The following is a 25288-nucleotide window of genomic DNA, read 5'->3' on the forward strand; positions in this document are numbered from 1 at the left end:
CAGCCTGGGCAACAGAGCAAGACTCCATCTCAAAAAAAAAAAAATAGTAGAGGGGTCCCCTCTACCCTTCATGCAGTTTCCCTTGATGGTCATGTCTTATATAATCACAGACAATATCAAAATCAGGGAATTGACATGGGTACACAATATGTGCATACAGTTTCACACCCTTTATCACATGTGTGGATTCATGTAACCACATGTAACAGCAATCAAGATACACAACTCTTCCATCACCACAAAGATCTCTTATTGCCTCACTTTTAAATAGGAATGGATGCCAAGAATAACTGGATATATTCAGAAAGCTTCCAGCATGGAAGGTAGAGGCCAGAGAAAGCAAAGAGAAAAATGTATCTCCGAGGAATCAGAGCTGATTCAGGCAGGAGAAAGCCTTAAAGCACATGGCGAATATACTCAGAAGAGCCAATATTTTATCCATGAAATAAAAAGTTACTATAAAAATCAGAACAAGAAAGAGTTCTCGGAAATTAAAACCATTACTTTTTCTTTGAAGTTGACGAAGGTTCCCAGGAAACAGATTAAAAACGTCTGACATCTAGGAAGTCTATAAAGAGAGAAAGGGAAAATTAAGGACCATAATGTATCAGAGAAACAAGAATTATTTCAGAATGGACAGTCATAAGTTTCAAAAATGGTAAATGGAAAATGTCCTGTGGCACATTGTGTGATTCCAGAGCACTGGGCATAAAGCTTCCAAAGAGCAAAAACAGGTCACATACAAAAGACTGGGAATGAAGATGGATTGGATTTTTCAACCTCATTGGAAGCCAGAAGACAATGGGGTGGATTTCCTGTTTCAGTGACATGGTAGCTCGAGCTAAAGTTAGAACCGCTCCCATTACAATCACTTAAAATGCTATATAAGCTATAACAACAGAATAAGAAAGAAAAACAGAGAACCGAAAGCAAAGCAGGAATATAAAGCCAGAGCAGAGTAGGCAGCTCTGGGGAGGGGCAGGGTGGGTTCATTGGACCCTGAAATCGACCCTAACAATAATAGAGGTTTGGATTTGCATGAACACATAAAGCATGGAGTTGAAACAGAAATCCCCTCAAAAGAGCCATTCCCAGGTAAAAGGGATGCAAGAAAATTTCCCCCATGGGATCAGAGAAATGTCAAGGGAGGTGATCATTGCCCCACACTCTGGATTGTGTTGGAGGAAGTCTTCTGTGAACAGTGGAAAACATCCAAGTTCTAAGTCTGTGTTTATAACATCTACATGTTGCAGGAATGCCCGAGCTGGCACCAGACTAGCCAGCAGACTGGCGATACCCCTGAAGCTTCTTGCTTGCAGAACAAAGGCAGAACTTTTCTAGAGTGACCCTTACACAGTACAGGCCTTTTGGAATCCTAGGATGCCCACAGATGATGAGCTTGTTCTAGGAAATTACCAAGCATGTAGAAATCAGAACATGAGTCAGCGATCACAACAAACACAAGATTCTCAACATGAGAATTCAAATAATAGAAGAGATTATAATAGAAATGTCTAAAGTGATTGAAGGGCTAAAAGAAGAAATAGATGTCAAAGGAAAGAATAAGACAGAATACATCTTAAAAGGGATTATTTTTTAAAGAATCAAATAAAGCCTCTAGAGTGAAAACATTGAGTTAAAACCCCAGTGGAAATGTTAAACAGCAAATAGCATAAATTCTCAAGAGAGAACTATGGGAACTGGAAAATAGATCTGCAGAAGTTAGTTAGAATTCTGCAGAGATAAAAGAGATGCTTGTGAGGAAGAGACATTACAAACATGGATGGTGGTATGAGGGCCCAGTGGGAAAAATAGCATCCTAAAGGCAGCTTGAGAAGAAAGGCAGATTACTCCCCAGGTTCAACAGTGAAACTCCAAATGCCAAGTAGCAACAGTAGAGGCCATAAGGAAGTAAAATCTTCAGTGTGCTAAGGAAAATCAGTTGTTGGCTTAGTTTTCAGCAACCAGCTTAAATTATCGTTCAATAATGGGAACAGATAAGGACATTTTCACAGAAAAAAAAAAAAGCTGTATTTACTAAGAGACCTTCGCTGTGCTTCGGGAAGAAGGAAGTAAGGAGAAAGGAGAGATGCGGACAGTAATGGTATCCAGAGGCGTTGGGAAGTGCAGGTAAATCTGAATAAGCATTCGCTTGTGAAAGTGATCATCACTAATTTGGAGAGGATTAAAAACCAAAATCCCAACAAAAAATGGAAATCAGTGAGGGGGTGATTTGAATGAACACACTCTTAAGTTCTTTGAACTGTTTGGGAAGTGTAGGAGGGATATTGATTGACTTCAAACTTTCTGAGTCAAGTAGACATGTTCCAATTTTAAGGGTAACCACCAAAAGAATAGAAATAGTGTTTAAAGCTTTCAAACTCACAGAGGGTAAAAATATGGAATTTTAAAACTAGGTCATTTGTCTAAAAGAAAGAGAGCAAAGAAAAAATATGGTAGCCAGAAAGCCCTAAAGGTAGTAGAAATAAATCCACACGGATCACAATGAAAGTAAACGATTATATGTGCCAGTTAAGACAGGTACTCAGACTGGAAGACAGCAGAGCAAATCCTGCAACATTCTGAGAGAATTCCGTATCCAGCCCAACTACGTCAAGTAGAGTAGAAAAAAGTTCTTTTGGCTGGGCATGGTGGTTCATGCCTGTAATCCCAGCACTTTGGGAAGCCAAGACAGGAGGATCGCTTGAGCCCCATTCGAGACCAGCCTGGGAAACATGGCAAAACCCTGTCTCTACAAAAAAATACAAAAATTAGCCAAGTGTGGTGTTGTGCGTCTGTAGTCCCAGCTACTCGGGAGGCTGAAGTAAGAGGATCATTTGAGCCCAGGAGGTTGAGGCTGCAGTGAACCATGATCACACCACTACACTCCAGCCTAGGTGACAGAGTGAGACCCTCCTTTTAGGCATGTAAGGGCTGGAAAAAAAGTGCCTCCCGTGAACCTCTTGTGGGGAGGAGATAGAAGGAGTCGTTCTTCACCAAAACCAGGGACTTTTCCCAGGATTCAGGAAACGGGATCTGACACAGGTGAGCAGCAGAGGAAAGTCTGAGTTAGAGAGACAGGATGGAATTCTGCAGGAGGGAGAGAGATCGACAAGAAAAAGACACAAAGCCCAAAGATACCTGATTGATAATTTGTAGGTGATTTGAAGATATTTAGAAAAGTTATGGATAGGTATTTGACAAAAGTATCAATATGTACATAGTTGTGTGAGGACACGGAACACCACTTGGTTCAGCTGTGAGCTCTGTTTCCTCCATCATAACACGTTTAGATTTTTCAATTAATGCAGTGGAACTGTTGAAAGGATGGAGTACAGGCAAAGGGCTTCAGAGGGGAGGGTAAGAGTTAGGTCATCAGGTACCAAAACAGGACGTCAATAGATAATGTCTATAATAAGTTAGGAATTAGGGTGCAAGCATGTTGTTTATATGTATGGAGGTAAATATTCAAACAGCTAAGAAATTAGAAAGTATTTGCTTCAAAAGAGCACAGTTGAGAGGGTAAGATGGGGGACTGCCTTTTTTTGTTAAGCCTTTTAGTACTATGTTTTTTTTTTAACTTAGGCATGCACTGTTTTGATACAATTAAGCTAAACTATTATTTAAAAAAATACAAAATGAGCCAAGTAGGTCCTTTAAAATTTTTTAGTGACCACATTTTTTCTTTTACTTTTTTTTTTTTTTTGTCGAAAGGACCTTGAGAAGTGACCACATTTTAAAAACATTAAAAGAAATAGGTGAACCGGGCGCGGTGGCTCACGCCTGTAATCCCAGCACTTCGGGAGGCCCAGACGGGTGGATCACGAGGTCAGGAGATCGAGACCATCCTGGCTAACATGGTCAAATCCCGTCTCTACTAAAAATACAAAAAAGTTAGCCGGGTGTGGTGGCGGGTGCCTGTAGTCCCAGCTACTCGGGAGGCTGAGGCAGGAGAATGGCATGAACCTGGGAGGCGGAGCTTGCAGTGAGCTGAGATGGCGCCACTGCACTCCAGCCTGGGTGACAGGGCGAGGGTGAGACTCTGTCTCAAAAAAAAAAAAAAAATTTAAAAAAAAGAAAGAAAAAGGTGAAATTAATTTTGCAGGTGGAGGTGGGTGGAGTCTTGCTCTGTTGCCCGGGCTGGAGTGCAGTGGCTCGATCATAGCTCATTGTAACCTCAAACACCTAGCTTAAGGGATCCTGCTGCCATTTTTTTATGTAGAGATAGGGTCTTACTCTGTTGCCCAGGCTGGTCTTGAACTCCTGGCTTCAAGCAATCCTCCCACCTTGGCTTCCCAAAGTGCTGGAATTACAGACATGAGCCACCTCACTCAGCCAGAAATTAATTTTAATGTTTTATTTAACTCAGTATATATCCAAGATACCATTTCAGAATGTAACAAATATAAAAAATGCTAGTGGGCTGGGCACGGTGGCTCATGCCTGTAATCCCAGCACTTTGGGAGGCTGAGGTGGATGGATCACGTGAGGTCAGGAGTTCGAGACCAGCCTGGCCAATATGGTGAAACCCTGTCTCTACAAAAATACAAAAAATTAGCAGAGTGTGGTGGCTCACACTTGTAATCCCAGCTACTGGGGAGGCTGAGACAGGAGAAACGCTTGAACCTGGGAGACAGAGGTTGCAGCGAGCCTAAGTCGTGCCATTGCACTCCAGCCTGGGCAACAAGAGTGAAATTCTGTCTCAAAAAAAAAAAAAGGCCGGGCGCGGTGGCTCATGCCTGTAATCCCAGCACTTTGGGAGGCCGAGACGGGCGGATCACAAGGTCAGGAGATCGAGACCATCCTGGCTAACATGGTGAAACCCCGTCTCTACTAAAAATACAAAAAAATTAGCTGGGCATGGTGGCGGGGGCCTGTAGTCCCAGCTACTCAGGAGGCCGAGGCAGGAGAATGGCGTGAACTTGGGAGGTGGAGCTTGCAGTGAGCCAAGATCACGCCGCTGCACTAGCACTACAGCCTGGGTGACAGAGCGAGACTCCGTCTCAAAAAAAAAAAAAAAACCCAACCTGGAAGTAGCTGAGAGCCACCTGGTGTGAAGAGAGGAGGTCTCCTCTCCTGTGTTCTGGTTCCTTTGCGGACACTGTGCCGTAGGCCACCTCTATCAATTATGTCCTGGGCCTGAATCTTCAGGCTCTCCCTTGGCAGCTTCCTGCCTGACCCTATTTATTTATTTATTTATTTTGAGATGGAGTCTCCCTCTGTCACCCAGGCTAGAGTGCAGTGTTGTGATCTCGGCTCACTGCAAGCTCCGCCTCCCAGGTTCAAGCGATTTTCCTGCCTCAGCCTCCCAAGTAGCTGGGACTATAGGTACGTGCCACCACGCCGGGCTAATTTTTTGTATTTTTAGTAGAGACTGGGTTTCACCATGTTAGCCAGGATGGTCTTGATCTTCTGACCTCATGATCCCCCCACCTCGGCCTCCCAAAGTGCTGGGATTACAGGCATGAGCCACCACGCCGGGCCCTCATTTTTATTTTTACTGTATTTATTTTTTAGAGATAGGGTCTTACTCTGTCACCCAGGCGTTGTGCATTGGCACAATCAGGGCTCACTGCAGCGTCGAATTCCTGGGCTTAAGCAGTCCTCCCACCTCAGCCTCTTGAGTAGCTGGGGCTCCAGGTGCGTACCACCGTGCCCAGCTTGACCCCATTTTTAATGTCTTGAAAAGAGACCCTTCCTCAGCCCACATCCACCCCCTCACCTACCTCTTCCTCCTTTTCCTGCTCTTCAGCCGTAGTTCCTGAGTGAGCTCCATGCTGTGATTCCTGTTTCCTGCATTGCCAGATGTTCTCCAGGCCCCGCCATTGGGGATTCTGCCCACGCCACCCATTGGGACCGCTGAGCCCAGGTCAGCAGGGACACTTCCCCGTGGCACTGGATCTCTCAGCAGCATCAGGCATTGCTAGCCACTCCTTTCTTGACACTTGTTCCCAATTCCCATGGCCTTTCCTTCAGCTGTCTCTAGTGACTCCTCAGAGGCACCCTTCTGTGTTCCAGGCACTTGCTGGGGTGCACTGGTGCCCAGTGCCTGCCCTTGTGTGGTTCACATTCTAACCCCCATGGGGCACACAGACTGCAGGTGTGGGAACAGTAAGTGCTGTGAAGAAAAATAAAGCAGGTGGATAGAGAATGAGGAGGAGCAATTCCAGACAGGGTGGCCAGAAAAGCCCTTCTGAGGAGGTGACATCTGAGCAGAAACTTGGGTGCAGCTATCTGGGGGAACATTTGAGCCATGGCTATTCCCTGTGGTGGCCACAGCTCCCCAAGCCTGGCGTGCCTCTGCTTCATTGCAGATGGAACCTCCGTCCTGCTCGGACACCTGCAGGACTGTCTCGTGTTCCAGATGTTTCATTGGCATCTGGCACAGCGTCTGCCCACCCAGTGGTTATTCAGTTTGCTGAATGAGCGAGGGAACAACTGAATGGATGGTCTACAGCATATGATGAACGGGAGGAAGAGGCCACTGGGGGCCCAGACCTTATGACAGAGCAGGTTGTGTCTGTGTCAAGCCCTTGCTGGAGGAGAGATGGGACTTGAGCTCAGCCTGGGAAAAGCCAGGTTAAAGTGAGCCGCCCTTCGCCCACGCCCTGTCCCCGTGTTGTTCCTTTAGGTCGTGCGTCCACACATCATCTTCCCTTTCAGGACCACTCAGGCTGTGAATGAGTGGAGTGACTGAAATAGTTGGGAGCCATTGAGGAAAAGCCGGAGAGAGAGGCCACGAGAACTAGCATTTTGGGCTTACTTAGCATACGTCCCATTACTTGTCACACATAGAGGTCTCAAAAACATCACCACAGGCTTGCCTGACCCTCCTGTGGCTTGGTTGTCCCTTAAAGGAAGGACACAGCAGATCCTTTGAGACATCTCCATCTTCCCATTTTCCTCCACCTGGGATTTGTGGTCCTTGAGCACTCTGGATGCAGATCCATTGGAGAGGGGATGGGTCCTCAGATGCAGTCTGGTGGCGTCTTCTTGTCTTTTCCAGACTCCTGGCCATCGACTTGTTGACTTCCTCCTGGGACCCAGGGACTGAGGGAAATAGAGCCAGCCAGGATGGGAGAAATGGGAAGCACGTGGCATTTACTCCATGAAAGAAAGGCCACGAGCCCTTCTCAGCCAGCAGTCCCAAGGCATCAGTTACCAGTTGTAATGGATCTCAAATGGTGCTAATTACTCCATCCCTGGGAAAATAGAAAATAGTCACTCGGGGCCGGGCGTGGTGGCTCACGCCTGTAATCCTAGCACCTTGGGAGGCCAAGGCGGGCGCATCACCTGAGGTCGGAAGTTCAAGACCAGCCTGACCAACATGGAGAAACCCCATCTCTACTAAAAATACAAAATTAGTTGGGCCTGGTGGCACATGCCTGTAATCCCAGCTACTTGTGAGGCTGAGGCAGGACAATCGCTTGAACCGGGGAAGCAGGCTGTGGTGAGCCGAGATCACGCCATTGCACTCCAGCCTGGGCAACAAGAGCGAAACTCCATCTCAAAAAAAAAAGACAAAAGAAAATAGTCACTCAAATTATGTTCCATGCTCCAGTGGCTTTAATGTGGGTGACTCCAGTGTTTCAGTGTCTGGAAGAATGGTGACCATGTGGTTTCAGCCATGAGCGCTGACAGCAGGCCGTCACTTCTTTCTGCAGTATTTCCCTACGGTTGGGCTCAGCTCTAGGGAGCTCACTGTAGCTGTGAGTTTCCCATTTCCTGTCAGAGGAGCAACGGCCTGTTGGAGCGAAGTCTGCAGTACTGATGGACTGCACCCACTTAGCAAATGGGTGGTGCTGAGTCCTGTTCACTTTCCCATCCATGCCTTTTACCAGGAACTCAGCCCAAATACATGCTGCTATGTGTTTGTATTTATTTTTGTTGGAAATCTTGGCTTAGAAAGCAGATTACCTGATCCTATCCTGACCTAATTGCAGGGAAGTGGGGGGCTGAAGAAAGGGAGGACTCCTACTGTCAAGGTTAGCATTTGGAAGTCCAGGGGGGTGAGTGACAAGGCCGTCCCTGCCAACCCACTGGGGTCAGCCTGTCTCGGGCTTTCTGTGGCCACAGACATAAACAGTGTGTGGCAGGCCAATTTTGAATGCTGGCAGGACCAACACCTGGTGGTGCAATACCCCAGCTTGCACTTGATCCCAGGGGTCTTGTGTCTCTTCCTCCTTGGCTTCCCATGCCTTTATCAAGCTCCTGCTTCTCTGTGAAAAAGAAATGTCTGCAGCGCCCCAGCCCAGTTTGTCTCGCAAAGATGTAGTTACAGAGTTGTAAGGAGTGGACAATCAGCATTGTTTTGACATAGTCATTCCAGGGTGGGTCATGAAACCTGCCAGTGCCTCTGGTGTAGGTTCTCCTGGCCTGCATGTGGGGTTGCTCGGTGGTGTGTTTGGGTAAAGATGTGGGCGAGTCTGTAACATTTCTGGCCACTGGGATTGATCTGAAATCACAGGTATTAGGAAAACAAAACGATGCAGGAAGCCAGGACCACTGTGGGAAGATAGGCCCCCCTGCACTTCCATAGCCCCCTGCTCCTCCATAGCCCTCTGCTCCCACTTCAGTGGGAACCTGGCCCCCGGGGAAACAACTGGCCTTGGATCAGGGCTCTTGTGTGTTATTTTTACTGCCTTTTCCTACCATATTTGCATTTTTAAAAATAGCACTGCTGAGTGGCTCCTTTTCAGCATGAGTCTGCCTAGGAAGGTACGGTGCATTTTCAGAGTGTGGCTGTTGATTAGCAGCCAAGGCTTGGCATTTGGGGGAGTGTGGCGCGAAGGGGGCCACTGCTGCGCTGGGTAGGGGTGAGGCTCCGGATCATGAGCTGTGGCAGGAGTGAGGCAGCAGCTTTCTGCTGCCCCAAGGTTATGTCATGCTTCTGTGCATTCGCAGTTGCAGGGAGGTGATGAAGGAGGGGCGGGGAGCACCAGGGTCCCGAGGGCCATGGCCAAGGAATGGGGCCAAGCAGGCATGCCTCCTTCTGCCGGCATGCTTCTTTCTCAGACTCTGAGGTTTCCGCGTGGGTAGAGCCACGCTTTCACACCAGCTCGCTCCCTTCTAGTCACAGCTCTGAGCATCGGGTTCTCAGGGCCACAGCATGGCCTTCCTGCCTGGAAGTCTTCAAGGTGGCGAAACCATGTCCCCCAGGTTCCCAAGGATGCGTGCTGGCGGAATCTGCTCTTTGCCACTGTGACAGCAACTGGCCCGGGGCCTTGTTCTTGTCAGCATGGAAACTGGCCCAGGCTGGGATCTGGACCACCTGAGCAGAGGTGGGTCAAGGTTGGGGCCATATCAGTTTGAGGACCTGGTGCCTCTGTGTCTTTCCCAAGGGCTGGACCACAGGAAGGGTGTGTCAGGGAGTGCTGAAGGGTGGGCATCAGTCAACTCTCACTTTCTTAGTTATTTTCAGTCACCTTGCTTTTACGCCTTGATCCCTGGACTTAACTTAAAATGTTTTTTCTATTTTTTTCTTCATTACACCCCCATATCAGCAGTAAACTTAAAAACTTTTTTTTAAATTAAAAACAAATATTCCTAAGTAGTCAGAGTATATTTTGTTTTAGGAGAAAGGGATTTTTTTTTTTTTTTTTTTTTGAGATAGGGTCTTACTCTGTCACCCAGGTCAGAGTGCAGTGGTGCGATCGTGGCTCACTGCAGCCTTGACCCCCTGGGCTCAAGTGATCCTCTCACCAGAGCCCCCCAAGTAGCTGAGACCATGAGCATGAGCCACCAGGCCTAATTAAAAAAAAAAAAAAAATTCTGTAGAGATAGGGTCTCACTAGGTTGCCCAGGCTGGTTCTCGAACTTCTGGGCTTAAGTGATTCTCAAAGCTTAGCCTTTCAAAGTACTGGTATTACAGCACAAGTCACCGTGGCAGTCAGAAGTTGAACTGTTTTAACTATCAGATTCACCTAGGGAACATTAATCTCTCCACCCAGAAATTCATTCAATGGGTTTGGGTTGAAAAATCCGTGTTTTTCAAGCTGATAAACAACTGCCTTAAAATCTGTTCTGGCCGGGTGCGGTGGCTCACACCTGTAATCCCAGCACTTTGGGAGGCCAACGCGTGTGGATCACGAGGTCAAGAGATCAAGACCATCCTGGCCAACACGGTGAAACCCTGTCTCTACTAAAAATACAAAAAGTTAGCCGGGCGTGGTGGTGGGTGCCTGTAGTCCCAGCTACTCAGGAGGCTGAGGCAGGAGAATGGCGTGAACCCAGGAGGTGGAGCTTGCAGTGAGCCGAGATTGCGCCACTGCACTCCAGCCTGGGTGACAGAGCGAGACTCCATCTCAAAAAAAAAAAAAAAAAAAAAAAAAAAAACCTGTTCCTCCTTCCAAGGGACCTGGGGAGGCTGCTCCATTTTCCACAGCTTCATGGTCTTTTGCTTTCAGCAGTGCTGAATTGAATATCTAGACTTCCTCCAACTGTTGGCTTCCACCATTGCCCTTCAGAGGCCAGCACAGGGTGCAGACAGCCAAATGGCGCCTCGCAGTTGCTGGTTGTAAGGCATGGCTCCTGGAAGAGGGTGTCCTATAGTCCAAGTACAGTTTAGTCTGTTACTTTCAGGAATTGTGTACCTCCTTCAGGACTGTGATAAAATGAGTTTTTGCGTGAGGCCTGGAGAGCCCTCCGGGAGACTGTGGGCTCCTAGAAGAGGGAAGTTTTATGCCTAATAGTATAGAAAAAATTGTCAGAAGGCTGAGGTTCCAGGTCTCACATGTTGGTGTCTGTTCTCTATTATCCCTTCTTCAGGGCGTCCCAGGGCAGTGTGGGGCAGCTATCCCAGACCCCAGGGTGGGACTGGGTGTAGGCCCACTCCACGCGTCCCAGCTCTGTGACTTCCCCTGCGCCTTCCTCCTGAGGTGGTGAAGAGCATTGAACCTCATCTGCCCACTTCTCCACCTCCACTTCTCCCAAGGCACAACAGCAGCAAGCAGCTCATCTAAATGCAGTGAGCCAGGACTCAAATACCAACGGAAACAGCACCATCATGGAGACTGGGAGGAGTTTCTGCCCAATTCTGCAGGTGCAGTGAGACATTCATCTCTTCACCCAGACGTCTCTTCGCGGACGTCTGATGCATCCACGCAGCATCAAACACCTGCTCCTCTTCCCTTCCTCCTGTCTCACCTGGGCCTGCAATAGCTGTTTCCTGCCCCTGGACATGCTCAGCATTCTTTCCTCCTGCAGTCGAAGGCCCTTCGTGGTGCTCTCTGCCAGGTGGTTTTAGTGATGGCTTCTAAAGACCCAGCTCAGTTCAGCCACTCAGTGCACTCTCATTTGGCCTCCATCCATGTCCTCTTATCACTGGTGGTGGGTGTGTCCACACTCATAAAAAGGAGGGGGTAGAGAATTTTGACCATATTAACAAGGAGGTGGTTAATACTCTAAGATTTCCTGTTGGTTCTCTTCAGATAGCTCTCCTGGTGTATCTAAAATCCCCTCACTTTAATAATACATTTAAATCCTGATGTGCCCATACATGAAATTTTGCATTGTGTTCTGTTCTTTGTAAATGTTATTGTCTTCTGCAGGGAAGAGGTCCTCGTCTAGAGACCTGCCCTGGTGCCCCAGCCATGGGGGCCTCCTTGGGCCATGCTGCCCAGGGATGTCGTTGACTTTCGGCTGGCCTGCTCTGATGGTCAGTGGGGGTGCCCACATGTGAAGAGCAGAAGCCTGCCTCTGAGTCAGGGAGAGGTGCCAGGCAGGTGGAAATCAGGGCCCCAGGAGGTGTTTAGGGGACAAGCTCTGGAGCCATAGCCGGAAGGGCCTGGAGCTCATTCAGCTCAGTGTTGCCCAACCCCCTGATGAGGCATCTGGTGCCCAGAGAGGTGACATGACTCCAGCACACACAGCTGGGGAGTGGCAACTCTGTGGCCCCTGCAGGACCTGGTCCCTGTGCCCTGAAGCTTATACTCCACATCTCTGTCCCCTGCAGCGTGTAGCCTCCATGTGACCAGCCGCAGCTTTGTCTCACTGCACCTGCAGAATTGGGCAGAAACTCCTCCCAGTCTCCATGATGGTGCTGTTCTAGTTAGTATTTGAGTCCTGGCTCGCTGTCCTGAGATGAGCTGCTTGTTGTTGTTGTGCCTTGGGAGAGATGGAGGTGCAAAGGTGGGCAGTTGAGGGTCTTAGGACCTAATGATGCAGCCAAGAAGTGACATTTTGGTCAACTCCCACTCTCCAGGCCAGCTGGTGTCCCAGTGATGCCAGCATCCCGGGATGGTATTCATTTCATCTGCCTTGAAATAGTAACTGCAGGTGTTTGAGAAGCGCGGGGAGGTTGGTGTGGGCTCAGGGAGGTTGTGTCTCTTCCACGTGAGGTCTGTCATGGCTGAGAGCAGGCCCTGCCCCACTTCTTGGACACAGCCCCTCCAGGGCTCCTATTCTCCTGGGGAGCATAGCTACAGGGGAACACCGCTGTTTCCCCCAAATTTTCCCAGAAGCAGCTCAGAGGGATGCAGTCCCTTTTAGCTGTTTCTCTGGGGGGTGTGCATCAGAATCATTTGGGGAACTTTTTCAAATGATTCCCAGGCAGCAGGTCTGGGATGGGGCCTGAGAGTCTGCGTTTCCAGCAAGCTCAGGGAAGATGCTGGGCTGCCAGTCCAGGGCCATGCTTTATATATATATATACACACACACACACACACACACACACATACACACACACACGTATGTGTATATAAAGCCATGCTTTATATATATATACACACATATATGTATGTATATACACACACGTTTATATACATACATATATGTATATGTGTACACACATACACATATACATATATGTATATATGTACACATACACATATACATATATGTATATATATGTACACACATATATGTGTATACACACACAGAGAGAGTCTCGCTCTGTTGCCCAAGCTGGAGTGCAGTGGCGTGATCTCAGCTCACTCAACCTCCACCTCCTGGGTCCAAGCAATTCTCCGGCCTCGGCCTCCTAAGTAGCTGGGATTACAGGTGCGCACCACCACACCCAGCTGATTTTTGTATTTTTAGTAGAGACCAGGTTTCACCATGTTGGCCAGGCTGGTCTCCAACTCCTGACCTCAAGTGATCCAACCACCTTGCCCTCTCAAAGTGCTGGGATTACAGGTGTGAGCCACCTCGCCAGGCCCAGGGCCACACTTGAATGGCAACATGGTTCCAATTGGTCCAGGGGTAGCAAGGGCCATGCTTGGAGACCAGACAGGTCAAATGAGGAAGGGCAGGTGAGCAAAACAAAGGCTCTGGAGTCCTGGCACTTGGGTGACCTTAAGCAGCTCACTTATCTCTCCAAGCCACCCAGTCTCCTGTGGAATGAGAGCAAGAGTGGTGCCTCCTTCGTGGGGGTCATAGGGTTGGGAGAGGCAGTGCACGTGGGGTTCTTTCCTGGCAGGCTCCGTCAGGATCAGTTTGTGTGATTAGCAGCCTGGGTCCTCATTCCGTGAACTAACATGGCATCAGACACTGAGGGGTTGTTGAGGCTGTGAACTTGCTCTGTGCCTGGCCAGCTGGCCGACTCCCTTCTTGTTCTCAGGGATGCCCAGCAGCCACAGGACCGCAGCCTGTCGCATCTGAAATGGAGCAGTCCAGGGCCACTGGTTAGGTAGTGATATCCCAGTCAGACCTGACAAGAACAGAACATGAAATCATGCTGATCACTTTTCTGCCTTTTACTTATACTTTTGAGGAAGGAGGCTGCCTTCTCCTAAGGATGCCCATCTGTCCACTCCCTTCAAATGCAGGAGCCAGGCCTGGGCTGTTCTTGTCTTTTTTTAAGCCAGGTTGACAAGCCCAGAGCCAAGACAGAGGGGTGCAGGGCTGGGCTCCTCGGCTCCCAGCTCCTGCCGCCAAGTGCACATATTGCATATCAAACACCGCAGCATCTGCAGAGACCAGCCCGCTGGCCCCCTGCCAGGCCAAGCTCTGCAGTCCTTCCCCCTCACTTAGCAGGCAGTTGGACTCAGTCCCCTTTCTCTGTCCCTCGGGCAGGCTGTGCCTCCAGGCCATTCCAGCAAGCTGGCGAGCTGCAGCCGAGTTTCCAGGCGGTGATGCAGCAGCACTGTATTGCCCAGCCTGAGAGTCTGCGTTGTGAGATCAGAGAGGGTGTCAGGGGTGAGGGCGTGGGGGCTGTCCCTGGTGTGCAGTTCCCCTGCAACCCCGGTCCTCCTGCCTTCCCCCACCGCCATCCAGAAACAGGACTCAGTTTCTGGTCTCCCCACCCAGCTTAGTGCTCTATTTACTTGTGTATAACTGTTTTCAGGTGTAATTTCATCTTACCTCCCTCATCTCAGTGTAAGTTCTAGAAAGCTAATTCCCATTCTTAATTATATATTTGTATTCTTGTCTTGTCGTAAGTCTATGGAAAACACTCAAAAACTATTCGATCAGTTGACCTCAGTCTTAGCACAGCTTCTCTGTTGAATGGCTTCCATAGCTCATGATTGACAGAATTTTCCAGCTAGGGGCACCAACATTTCTTTTACTTCCAGCCATTTCCAGAGGTTCTCCCTCCCCTCCCCCGGGCATGTGAGGCCCCCTGGCCATTTGTGCTTTGCTGGTAAAACCTTCTGTCCTCAGGTGGGCAGTGAGCTGATTGCCGGGTTATCAGGGCTCAGCCACATGGTGGTCAACTGCTCTGAGAAAGTCCTTACACTGGCACCAGCCGGAATTACTGACCAGTCACATCCTCAAATCCAGTCCAAACTGGAAACTCGGGCTTAGGAAGAAGCTGGAAGAGGAGTCCAGCTCCAACAGGAGGCCCCATTTTCTGCCTCTCCTGATTTTACTGTTTGAGCCAATTTAGTAACATTTTAAGTCAGGTCAGAAAGTTAAAGTTCCTCACCCTAAAAGTGCCTGAGTGTGACTGTGTGGGTCTTGGGTTTTGTGTTGGTTTGCATGTTTTTTGGTTCCAAGACCAGCTTCTGATGAGAGGGATGTCCTCCCTCTGATGTAACTGCCCTGAAGCCTGGCCAGAAAGGACCGAGAGTCGGCGCAGGTGCTGGGCAGAGAATTCAGTAGAGTGGAGATTCTCCAGCTTCTCAGCAGTCACTCACAGTAAAATACACATTTTATATCATGACCCGGGACACATACATGTTATATATGCAACTGAACGGGTTTTTTCAAAATATTTTAACCGCAGTTACTTTTTGCCAACCTAATAGTACTTATTCTTACCACATGTATATTAATGCACTCAGATTTTTTTTTTTCCAGTGTTGACCATGACCCACTAAATTGGTTCTATAACCCACTAATGGGTCACAACACATGGTTTGAAAAAAAGTGCTGCTTTGGGGAATATGCCATTCTAAGATTTCCGCAGCTTTTTCAGAAATCCACACTGGGATAAACTTTCCAATCTGGTGTAAGTAGCTTCTCAGGCCATCAAGCTGCATTAACATTGTGGGATGGGGGTGAACGTCACTGGCCCTTACTTCCTCCACCCCATCCCTATGTCAGATTCTTGCAAAATCTTTAAAGACCATATGTGTGCCTTATTTTATGTTTGTATTCTTGTCTAGCCTTGAATATATAGGAATCACTAAAAAAAGTGGGATCCTAGGCCTCAGCAAGGTTTCCTGCTTCCACCCCCACAAAACTGAGTTGGGTTTTTTTGTTTCGTTTTGTTTTGTTTTTGAGACAGAGTCTTGCCCTGTCTTCCAGTCACCTAGGCTGGAGTGCAATGGCGCAATCTTGGCTCACTGCAACCTCCGCCTCCCGGGTTCAAACGATTCTCCTGCCTCAGCCTCCCAAGTAGCTGGGATTACAGGTGCCCACTACCACGCCCAGGTAATTTTTGTATTTTTAATAGAGACGGGGTTTCACCATGTTGGCCAGGCTGGTCTCGAACTCCTGACCTTGTGATCTGTCTGCCTCAGCCTTCCAAAGCACTGGGATTACAGGCTTGAGCCACTGCGCCCGGCCAAGTTGGTTTTCTTAGTTTGAAAAATATATATGCACTAACACACGTGACCCCTGTCTTGAACTATAGTGGCGCCACACCTGTGCTGGCAGCGGAGTGGGCACATGGCAGCGTGGAGCTAGACCCTTCAAGCTCAGGGACAACCAAAGAGCCAGAGAGGCCTCAGCTGGGACAGGAGGGGAGGGAGAGAGGCTGGTTAGGAGCCCCTGAGGTCCCCAGCACAATTGGAAGCTCTGTCTCTCCCACACCCCCAGTTGGCCACTGTCAATTTCACTCTTTTTCTATACACCTAGGACTCAGACCCAGCTCAGACAATAAGAGATGGGGGGTCAGGGAGAGGGTGGAGGAGTGGCATTTCTCAGATTGTTTTTACTCTTTGGGAAGTATCAAGTTGGAATTTAGAAGTTTCCAGTGCTGGTCTAACCTCATCTTCCTTTTAGGAATCTGGTCTTTGAGTCCTGGCCTAGGTCAACAGCTTCAGTCCTGTGTGTGGCTGCTGGACCTTCAGAGGTCTAGGGTCTGGCTTAGTCCTACAAAGGGAAGCCTCACTCTTTGAACACAAATCCAGGAGCCATTGCAAGCTGACCTGTTGTCTACACACTCACCAGGGACCTAGTGTGGGGCTGGTCATCCGCTTGTCCTTGGGGTCCCAGGCTGTCTGTGAAGCCTCAGTGGGCACTTGGCATGATGCTGGACCTTTTCTGTTTGAGACTACTGCAAGCTGTGAGCTGAAAACCTAGTATTGGGGCCAGGCACAGTGGCTCGCGCCTGTAATCCCAGCACTTTGGGAGGCTGAGGCAAGAGGATCACTTGAGCTCAGGAGTTCAAGAACAGCCTGGGCAACATGGTAAAACCCAGTCTCTACAAAAAAATAAAATTAGCCGGGTGGTGGCATGTGCCTATAGTCCCAGCTACTCAGGAGGCTGAGGCAGAAGGATTACTTGAGCCCAGGTGGTTGAGGCTGCAGTGAACCCTGCTTGCACCACTGCCCTCCAACCTGGGTGGCAGAGTGAGACCCTGTCTCAAGAAAAAAAAGAAAAAATCTGGTATTGATTACATCACTAACCTCCAGAAGCGGTGGGGTTGCTTTTTAACCCGGGATTAAAAGAGAGCACCCATGTCTCCTCCTGTTTGGCCTTCCCTGGTGTCTGACACCTGGAGATGACTGTGGCATGGCTGGTGGCTTCCAGCCTTGAGCTGTAAGTGCTTAGGCTCCATGCAGGCCCCTGCTTTTGGACTTCTTCCAGCTCCACTTTTTGAACTGGGAGCCCTTTTAGTGTTCAAATGCTGGTGCTAGTGGCCAGGCACAAAGCCGCCTTTTCCCTTGGGGCAAGGGCATGGCCTCCAGGAGCAGCCCAGCCTTTAGGAGCCATCCGCTCCTACAGGGACATGACATTCAAAATCACTTGAAAGTAGCTTCTTGGCCAGGTGTAGCGGCTCACACCTGTAATCCCAACACTTTGGTGGCAGGAGGATTGCTTGAGCCCAGGAATTTGAGACCAGCCTGGGTAACATGGCAAAACCCTTTCTCTACAAAAAATTACAAAAATTAGCCAAGCATGGTGGCGTATGCCTGTAGTCCCAGCTATTCAGGAGACAGGTGGGAGTATTACCTGGGAGATGGAGCCATGATTGCACTCCAGCCTGGGCGACAGAGTGAAACTCTGTCCTTCCCACCCACCCCCTCCCCCACCACACCAAAAAAAAGTAGCTTCTTTACTTAGCTTCTTTGTATTTTCAACATGTTGATCAGGCTCAGTTTGTGTTTTCTATTCCTGGATCACTTTATACAGTGAATTTGGATTCCACCTGGTCAGTCAAGGTCAATGTTATGAATGAGAGTCTGGACCAGGAGCTGCAGGACGAGCTAGTTGCTTTTGCTGTGTTATTGGGGGTCAGCCTCAAGATTGCAGCTCAGAGAAGCAGCATGTGCCTTGGGAGTCAGGCAGCCGTGGAGGAGAGTGCTCCTGGCAGGAGAGGCCCCCAGTGAGCTTCCCCGGCTCCTGAATGCCTGCTCTGAGTGGCCCCCAGCATAGCTTCGGGGAGCTCAAATGGGGCACAACAGAAGTGCCCAGCCTCCTGCCACATTGCCCTCTGCCCTGGCATTGTCCCTCACCCCTCACTTACCATTTGATTGCTTTCCTACTTGATGTATCCAGAGGCTGGTCCGCAGACCCACCTTCTCTGCCATTGTTTGGGTCTCAGCACCTGCGTCTCCAGAGCACCTTCAGGGCTTCTCAGCTGTGGCACTGCGGGTGCGTTGGCCATGCCATTCTTCGCTGAGGGATGTCCTGTGCGTTGTTAGATGCTCAGCATTCTGGCCTCTGCCCACTAGATACCAGAACCCCCACCACCCTTTATGACCACCGAAAGTGTCTCCAGACATTGCCAAATGTCCTTTGAGGAGCAAAATTACCCCTAGGTGAGAACCACTGGGCTAACCGGCCTCCGTGCTCCCTCTCTCAGCACGTTCCCTGCCCAAAAATCAGGTAATGTTTTGGATATCACCATCAGGCAGGGCTCTGAGTGGAGGCCTTCAGGGGCTTCCATCCTGCTCAGGATAGAATCTCAAGCCCTCCCTGTGGCTCTCTAAGGCCTGAATAACAGCGCCACGCCTTCTGCCTTCTTGAAGCCTTGCCGGCCTGTGCCGGTCACCCCGCCCAGCACCTTGACAGCTACTCCTCCCTGTTTGGTAAGCTCACTCCCCATCTCATCCCGATCTCTGGTTCAGCATCACCTCAGAGGGGCCTTTCCTGACCACACATTTAAAATTCCTCACTGTGCTCTCCCTCTGCTGGCCCCCATGTGGCCTAGTTTTTCTTCATGGCACTTGGTACCACCTTCTCTGCGTCTGTCTGTCTGCGTCCCCCCTGCCGGAGAATGGGCGCTTAGCATGTGCCAGAATCCCTCTCCTCAGAGGGCAGCTGTGTTGTTTGCTGCTCCTGTTTCCAGAGGAGGCACAGAGGATGTCGGTCCTGGGTTCCACTGGGCAGCCCCACTGTCATGTCACATGTGTGCAAAGTGGTGTGTGTTTGCCAGGGGCAGTGGCTCACGCCTGTAATCCCAGCACTTTTGGAGGCTGAGGAGGGCAGGTCATGGGGTCAGGAGTTGGAGACCAGCCTGACCAACATGGTGAAACTCCATCTCTACTAGAAATACAAAAATTAGCCGGGCATGGTTGTGCATGCCTGTAATCCCACTACTCAGGAGGCTGAGGCAGGAGAATCACTTGAACCCCAGAGGCGGAGGTTGCAGTGAGCCGAGGTCGTGCCACTGCACTCCAACCTGGGCGACAAAGCGAGACTCTGTCTCAAAAAAAAAAAAAAGTAGTGTGTGTTCATTTTAAACCAGCCACCACCCCTTCTGGCTTAGAGACACTGTTAGCATTTTGGCATCTTGTCTTGTCCTTTTTCTGTTCAGAAACCTCTGATAGTTACGACTCTCTAAGAAATAGACAATAGGCTGGGCGCGGTGGCTCACGCCTGTAATCCCAGCACTTTGGGAGGCCGAGGCTGGCAGATCACGAGGTCAGGAGATCGAGAGCATCGTGACTAATATGGTGAAACCCCGTCTCTACTGAAAATACAAAAAATTAGCCGGGCGTGGTGGCGGGCGCCTGTAGTCCCAGCTACTCAGGAGGCTGAGGCAGGAGGATGGCGTGAACCCAGGAGGCGGAGCTTGCAGTGAGCCGAGATCCCGCCACTGCACTCCAGCCTGGGCCAGAGAGTGAGACTCCATCTCGAAAAAAAAAAGAAATGTTAGACAATAAATAGCTCACCAACTCTGAGGTTGTTTAGAATTTCAGAGCCCATGAGGACAGTTGAAATCTCTTCACCCCCGACCCCAGATCCCCTCCTAGTAACAATTTTTTTTTAAACTACAAGCAGGGCACCCCTTAACAGTAGGGATTGGGTTTATTCCAAGGTTTAGTTTTGTTCACAAATCTGGTGTTTTCCCAGAGTGGGCACAGTGCCCTCTAGTGTTCACCTGCCAGGCCGGCTGGCACCTGTCATTTGCTCTTTGGAGGTAGAAGGGGAAGTGGAGGGCAAACTGTGCCTAGCAGGCATCCGCAGTCAGTGGCCACCACTGCTGCCTTCTACTTGCCTCAGAAATGAAGAGAGTTTTTCTTTCTTTCATAAGCAGAAGAATCACTGTCTTTAAATGTGTAGACCTGCCAGAAGTCTTTCCCTGTCTCTGTAGCTCTGGGGAGAGATGAGCTTTTTATTTGGTTAAGAGAATGGACTCTGGAGCCAAACTGCCTGCGTTCAGGTCCCAGCTCCACTACTTGTGACATTGAATGAGTTGCTTATTTTCTCTTGGTCTCAGTTTGCGTATCTGCAAAATGAGCATGGCAGTGATGTGCTTCATGGGTTGTGGAGCACCTCATGGGCGAAGACAGTGAAGCGCTTGGAGAACTGTCTGCCAGGTAGGAAGCACCTGGTTAGCATGAGGCGAAAAACTCCAGAGCTCTTGCATTCGCCAGGAGCACGGTGGTTCCTTCCTGACGGGGGCACTGAAAGGCTTTGTGAAGCAGGTTGTGCATACGGGGGCAGGGAGAGGAGGACATTTGGAAGTAACTGTTCAGTGGAGTGGCTCACAGGTGGGAGGGTATGGGCTTATTTGGAGAAAGCCAGTGCCCAGTATGGGTGGGGTATAGGAAGTTAGGAAGGAAAGTCACAAGAGCCTCCCAAGGTCATCCTAAGTCCTTCCACATGCCGTTGTCTTGGGTTCTAATTCCCAGTGGAAGGGAGTGTAGCCACCATGTTACCATCCCCCAGCCCCTTGTTGCTCCCACTCTGCTCCCAGCACCATCAGGTCTTTGGAGAAATGTAACTCCTTGTCATAGAAAGGTCAGAAGAGCCCCTGGAGGCAGCATCCTGGTGGGGTGGAGCTGCTGTTGTCTGGAGACCCCACGGGAAGAATGGCATTTGCTGCCAGCCTCCCTCTCCTGGGAGCACTGGGCACTGCCTGCCCTGCCAGCCTCTGGCCTTGCCATGATGCCAGCTTTCACCAGCTGTTTTTTTCTGCTTCAGCCTCAGAGTTGACACCTCGGTTTCCCCTGCACTCCCAAGGGTGCTGTTAGGCTGAACAGGGTGTTTCATCAGCGACAGCACTGATTTAGGTCTGTGTCTGCATTCTTCTCGCCTCCTTTCCTGGCTGCTCTCTCAGGGACCCCCAAGTGGTGGAGGCAGCCCTCCCGCCACACATGGTGTAGCCCCCCTTGCATTGGATTCTCCTGTCCTGCAGCTTCTGGCTTCTCTGGGAGCAATTGTGGCTTTTTGAAGTCTAAAATGGGAGCAGGGGATTAAGATAGGGTGGGGCAGCACAAAAAAATACCGTATCTCAGAGTGGAGATTTGGGCACCGAGGGTTACAGGCACAGAATATTCTTTGATTTAGAAAAGTGGCACCATCACGCCAGCATGCCTCTCCAGCCTCCTGGGGTCTTGGAGCAGAGACAAGGAGAGCCTGACCTTTCAGGGGTCTTCACCCTGCAGCTCACAGGGCCAGTGATCACAGCTGCTGACCTTGCTGAGCACCTACCCTGTACTGTGCACCATGTGCCACCTGTGGTCCGCTGCCTTGGTGACTCCACCTCTGCCATGCTGAGACGGCTGCCATCATCTCCTTCCACATGTCGGCAGGAGTGGTTTGCCTGATGTTCCTGTGTCTGATTCAAGAACCCTGCGTTTAAGGACTGGGCTCGTTGTCATTTGAAACGGGCTCATACCTGGATGCAGTGGCTCACGCCTGTAATCCCAGCACTTTGGGAGGCTGAGGTGGGCAGATCACGAGGTCAGTAGTTCGAGACCAGCCTGGCCAACATGGTGAAGCCCCATCTCTACTAAAAATACAAAAATTAGCCGGGCGTGGTGGCACGTGCCTGCAGTCCCACCTACTCAGGAGGCTGAGACGGGAAAATTGCTTGAATCTGGGAGGCGAAGGTTGCAGTGAGCCGAGACTGCGCCATTGCACTCCAGTCTGGGCAACACAGCGAAACTCCATCTCAAAAAAAAAAAAAAAAAACAACTTGGGCTCATGAGTTCCCATGGGACTCTCTGCACTGCTGGTTGGTGGTGGGGTTCATTGCTTTTCTTTCCTTTTTTTTTGTGAGTCACGTTCTTCTACTAGCAGAGTTTGTTTTAGTTGTCATTGCCAGCATTTAAGTGACCTTGAGCCAGTATCTTCCTTTTTTGGCAACTCAGTTCTCCTTTCTTGGTGGTGACCTCTCAGTGCCCCCAGGTCAAGAGAGGCCACCACGGAGGAGTGTCTGGTTGGCTATTTGAGGAAACAGCTCTCCAGCCATGTGGTTTGGGGTCTCGGAGGTGGACACACACACAGACCCATCCATGATTATGACCCAGTGAAGAACCATAGAGGAGCTGCCCCAGGTTTGAGGAACCAGCTAAAAAAGACACAGGCTGGCCTGGTGGGAGCATCACCTGCCTGGGCTTTTGGGCGATGGAGCAGCAGGAGGCAGCGGCCGCTGCCAGCTGTGCGTAAAGGGACAATCAGGTGCTCGTGCAGTTGGCCTGGCTCCAAGAGCCAACCATCCTGAGGGTTACTTAGCAGCCTGCAGGGCTCCAAGCGCAGCAGATAAGGTGCAGGCCGCAGCTGGTCAGGAGGATAACCCAGATTAGAACGTGGTGTCCGGTGATAGCCAGGCTTCAGGGTGACCCACCGCAGCCCAGTGTCCTGCTCCTCCCCCAGCCCACTCTCCCTCAGCACTGATCAGCTAGGGCAGGCACTTGCAGAGGGCAGAAAAAAGATTGAACGCAAAGCAAGTGTTTTGCTCTCTGTAGAATGGGCTGTTAAATCCTTCATTAAAGTGCAGCCTTATGTGATCTGTCATTGAGCCGCACTGTTCAGTGTGAGGAAGGCTACCTCCGGCAAGCCAAGTGCCTCTGGTGGGCGAGACAGTGACCACAGGGGCCCCAGGAGGCCTATGGGCGTGACGCGCTCCGCCTGTGGGTCTGGGTGCTGGTCGGAGGTGTGTGCGGTCTGTGAAGATACTGCTAGCCAGACGCTTAGGATTTGTGCACTTAGCAGTGTGGATGTGACGCTTTCCTTCAGAAGCTGGAAGAAAACTGTATTCTGTGGCGGCTTCAGAGCCCATTCTCTCACACCTGTATTTTCTTTTACAGCTGAAACTAGAGGACCGTTCTGTGGTGCCCCGAGATGTGGTCCGGCACATGCGATCCACCGTGAGTCCTGCGTCCCCACCCCAGCCCCGGGCCTGGGGGCAGCCACCTTAGGGACTTGAGCCTGCCCACCTCGCACTCTGCATGTGGGAGAGCTGGCCAGCTCTTCAGGGGGTGCGCTGGGGTTGCCTGGGCTGGGTCTCCCATGGTGACCAGGGCTGCTGCACCACGGGACTTGCACATCTCCTCCCTCCCCCAGGACAGTCAGTGTGGCACGGTGATCGACGTCAACATCGACTGTGCCGTCAAGCTCATCGGCACCAACTGCATCATCTATCCCGTCAACAGCAAGGACCTGCAGCACATCTGGGTGAGCCGGCCCTGTCTTCTCATCATCCTTTCTGGGCCCTCTGGTTCTTTCGGCGGCACGACCTCTGGGCTACAGCCTCCTCCGTGCTCTTGCCAAGCACAGCCTTCCTGGGTCAGAAGGTGGAGCACAGCAGCCAGCTGGCTCCTGTAGCCTTGTTTTCGCTGCTTTCAAGTAAGCCATTTAGACATGAGGTCAGGACGTGCCCTTCCCCAACCCCAGCATAGGCTGCCGGTGTGGTTATCTTTAAGTGTTTTCCTTTCTCCTCTAACATTTCTTTAAAAAAATAAATTATTGGAAATAGTTTATTTTTTTAATGATTTCAAACTTACCAAAAGTTGTAAATTCCTGTGTCCCTCTCATCCAGGTTCCTCAGCTGTTAAGATTTCACTTCGTTTGCTCCATCACCTTCCCTCCCTCCTTCTCCCCGAGATCCCCCTCCGGTCTTTTTTCTTCCCAAAACATTTGACAGCAAGCTACAGATGTGATGCCCTGTCACCCACCCCAGAATACACACACCTCTTGTGTGTTTTCCAAAAATGAGGACAGCCTCCTGTGTAACCACCATATAGCCCCCAGATTGGGAAATCAACGTTGATAATTACTGTCCAGTCCACAGACCACATGCAGTTGTCCCAACACTACTCTTTTCTTCTTTGCGGATCCAGGACCCAGTTCAGGAACACATCTTGCATTGAGTTGTCATCTCTTCATTTTCTCTCCAATCTGGAATCGTTTCCCAGCCTTTCTTTGTCTTCCATGCCCTGAACAGTGATACATTCAGTAATTTGACCCTCAGCCTGGGTCTTCCTGGTGTTGCCTCATGCCCACGTGTTCTTGGCAGGCCCGCCGCAGAGCTCTGCCCTGGTTCATGGTACCCCATAGCCAAAGTGCTGGGGTTGTTCACTTTTACCCCGGTCATGTTGGTGTCCACCAGGTCTCTCCACCGTAAACTCACCATTTACCCCCTTTAAGTGATTGTATTTTGTGGGAACGTAGTCCCAGATTATGTCTATAACCTGTCGTTTGTCAAACTGAAATCCACCAGCTTTGGCCTCCATTCACAGTTCCCCCTGCGCCAGCCATTGCTCTGATGTTGCTAAATGGTGGTTCTGTGACTCCCTTGTTCCCCTCATTTCTTTCAGCTGGCATTCTGCTCTGTAGAAGAGCTTTATCTTCTGCCCTATTTATGTATTCTTTTTTTTTTTATCAGTATGGACTTAGAGATTTCTGTTTTATTCATTGGTTATAATTAATTACTACTATTATCTGTTCTGTTGCTTAGATGGTCCCAGATTTAGCCAGTGGGAACCCCTTCAAGCTGGCTTTCATGTCCTTCTCACATGGCCCTTTCTGTTGGTTTTTTAAGAACTTTCTTTCTTTCTCGCATGAGATGTGCCAGGCTCATCTTGTACTTTTTGTGATCCAGCCCCAGAATCAACCATTTCTCCAAGAAGCCTCATTGTTTTCAGAGAATGGTATTTTTAAAACCCAAGATCTGGATGCTAGGTGTGCTAATTGCTACTTGGCTCTTTTGGGACACACTAGGAAATACACATGTATTATATGTATACACACATCTAAATATGTCACTACCTGCTCTATGTGTATATTAAAATATATGAGTTCAGGCAGAGTTCACGGGCACAGTGGTTCACCCCTGTAATCCCAACACTTTGAGAGGCTGAGGCAGATGGATCACTTGAGCTCAAGAGTTTAAGACCAGCTTGGGCAACATGGCGAAACCCCATCTCAACCAAAATATACAAAAAAATTGGCCAGGCACGGTGATGCATGCCTGTAGTCCCAGCTACTCAGAAGACTGAGGTGG

The 25288-nt window shown here is 49.8% G+C and overlaps 1 protein-coding gene across 4 annotated transcripts in view; it reads left to right on the forward strand.

Moving 5' to 3' along the window:
• UBE2O (ubiquitin conjugating enzyme E2 O) overlaps positions 1 to 25288 on the forward strand; it is a 64311-nt gene that overhangs the window by 24199 nt on the left and 14824 nt on the right. For all 4 annotated transcript variants that reach the window (XM_019027487.3, XM_019027488.3, XM_055388856.2 and 1 more), the window contains exons 2-3: positions 23094 to 23153; positions 23350 to 23460. In XM_019027487.3, the coding sequence (XP_018883032.2) occupies positions 23094 to 23153; positions 23350 to 23460 (171 nt within the window). The remainder of the gene's footprint in view (positions 1 to 23093; positions 23154 to 23349; positions 23461 to 25288) is intronic.

This window comes from Gorilla gorilla, chromosome 4, assembly GCF_029281585.2.
Source record: "Gorilla gorilla gorilla isolate KB3781 chromosome 4, NHGRI_mGorGor1-v2.1_pri, whole genome shotgun sequence".
Lineage (NCBI taxonomy): Eukaryota > Metazoa > Chordata > Mammalia > Primates > Hominidae > Gorilla > Gorilla gorilla.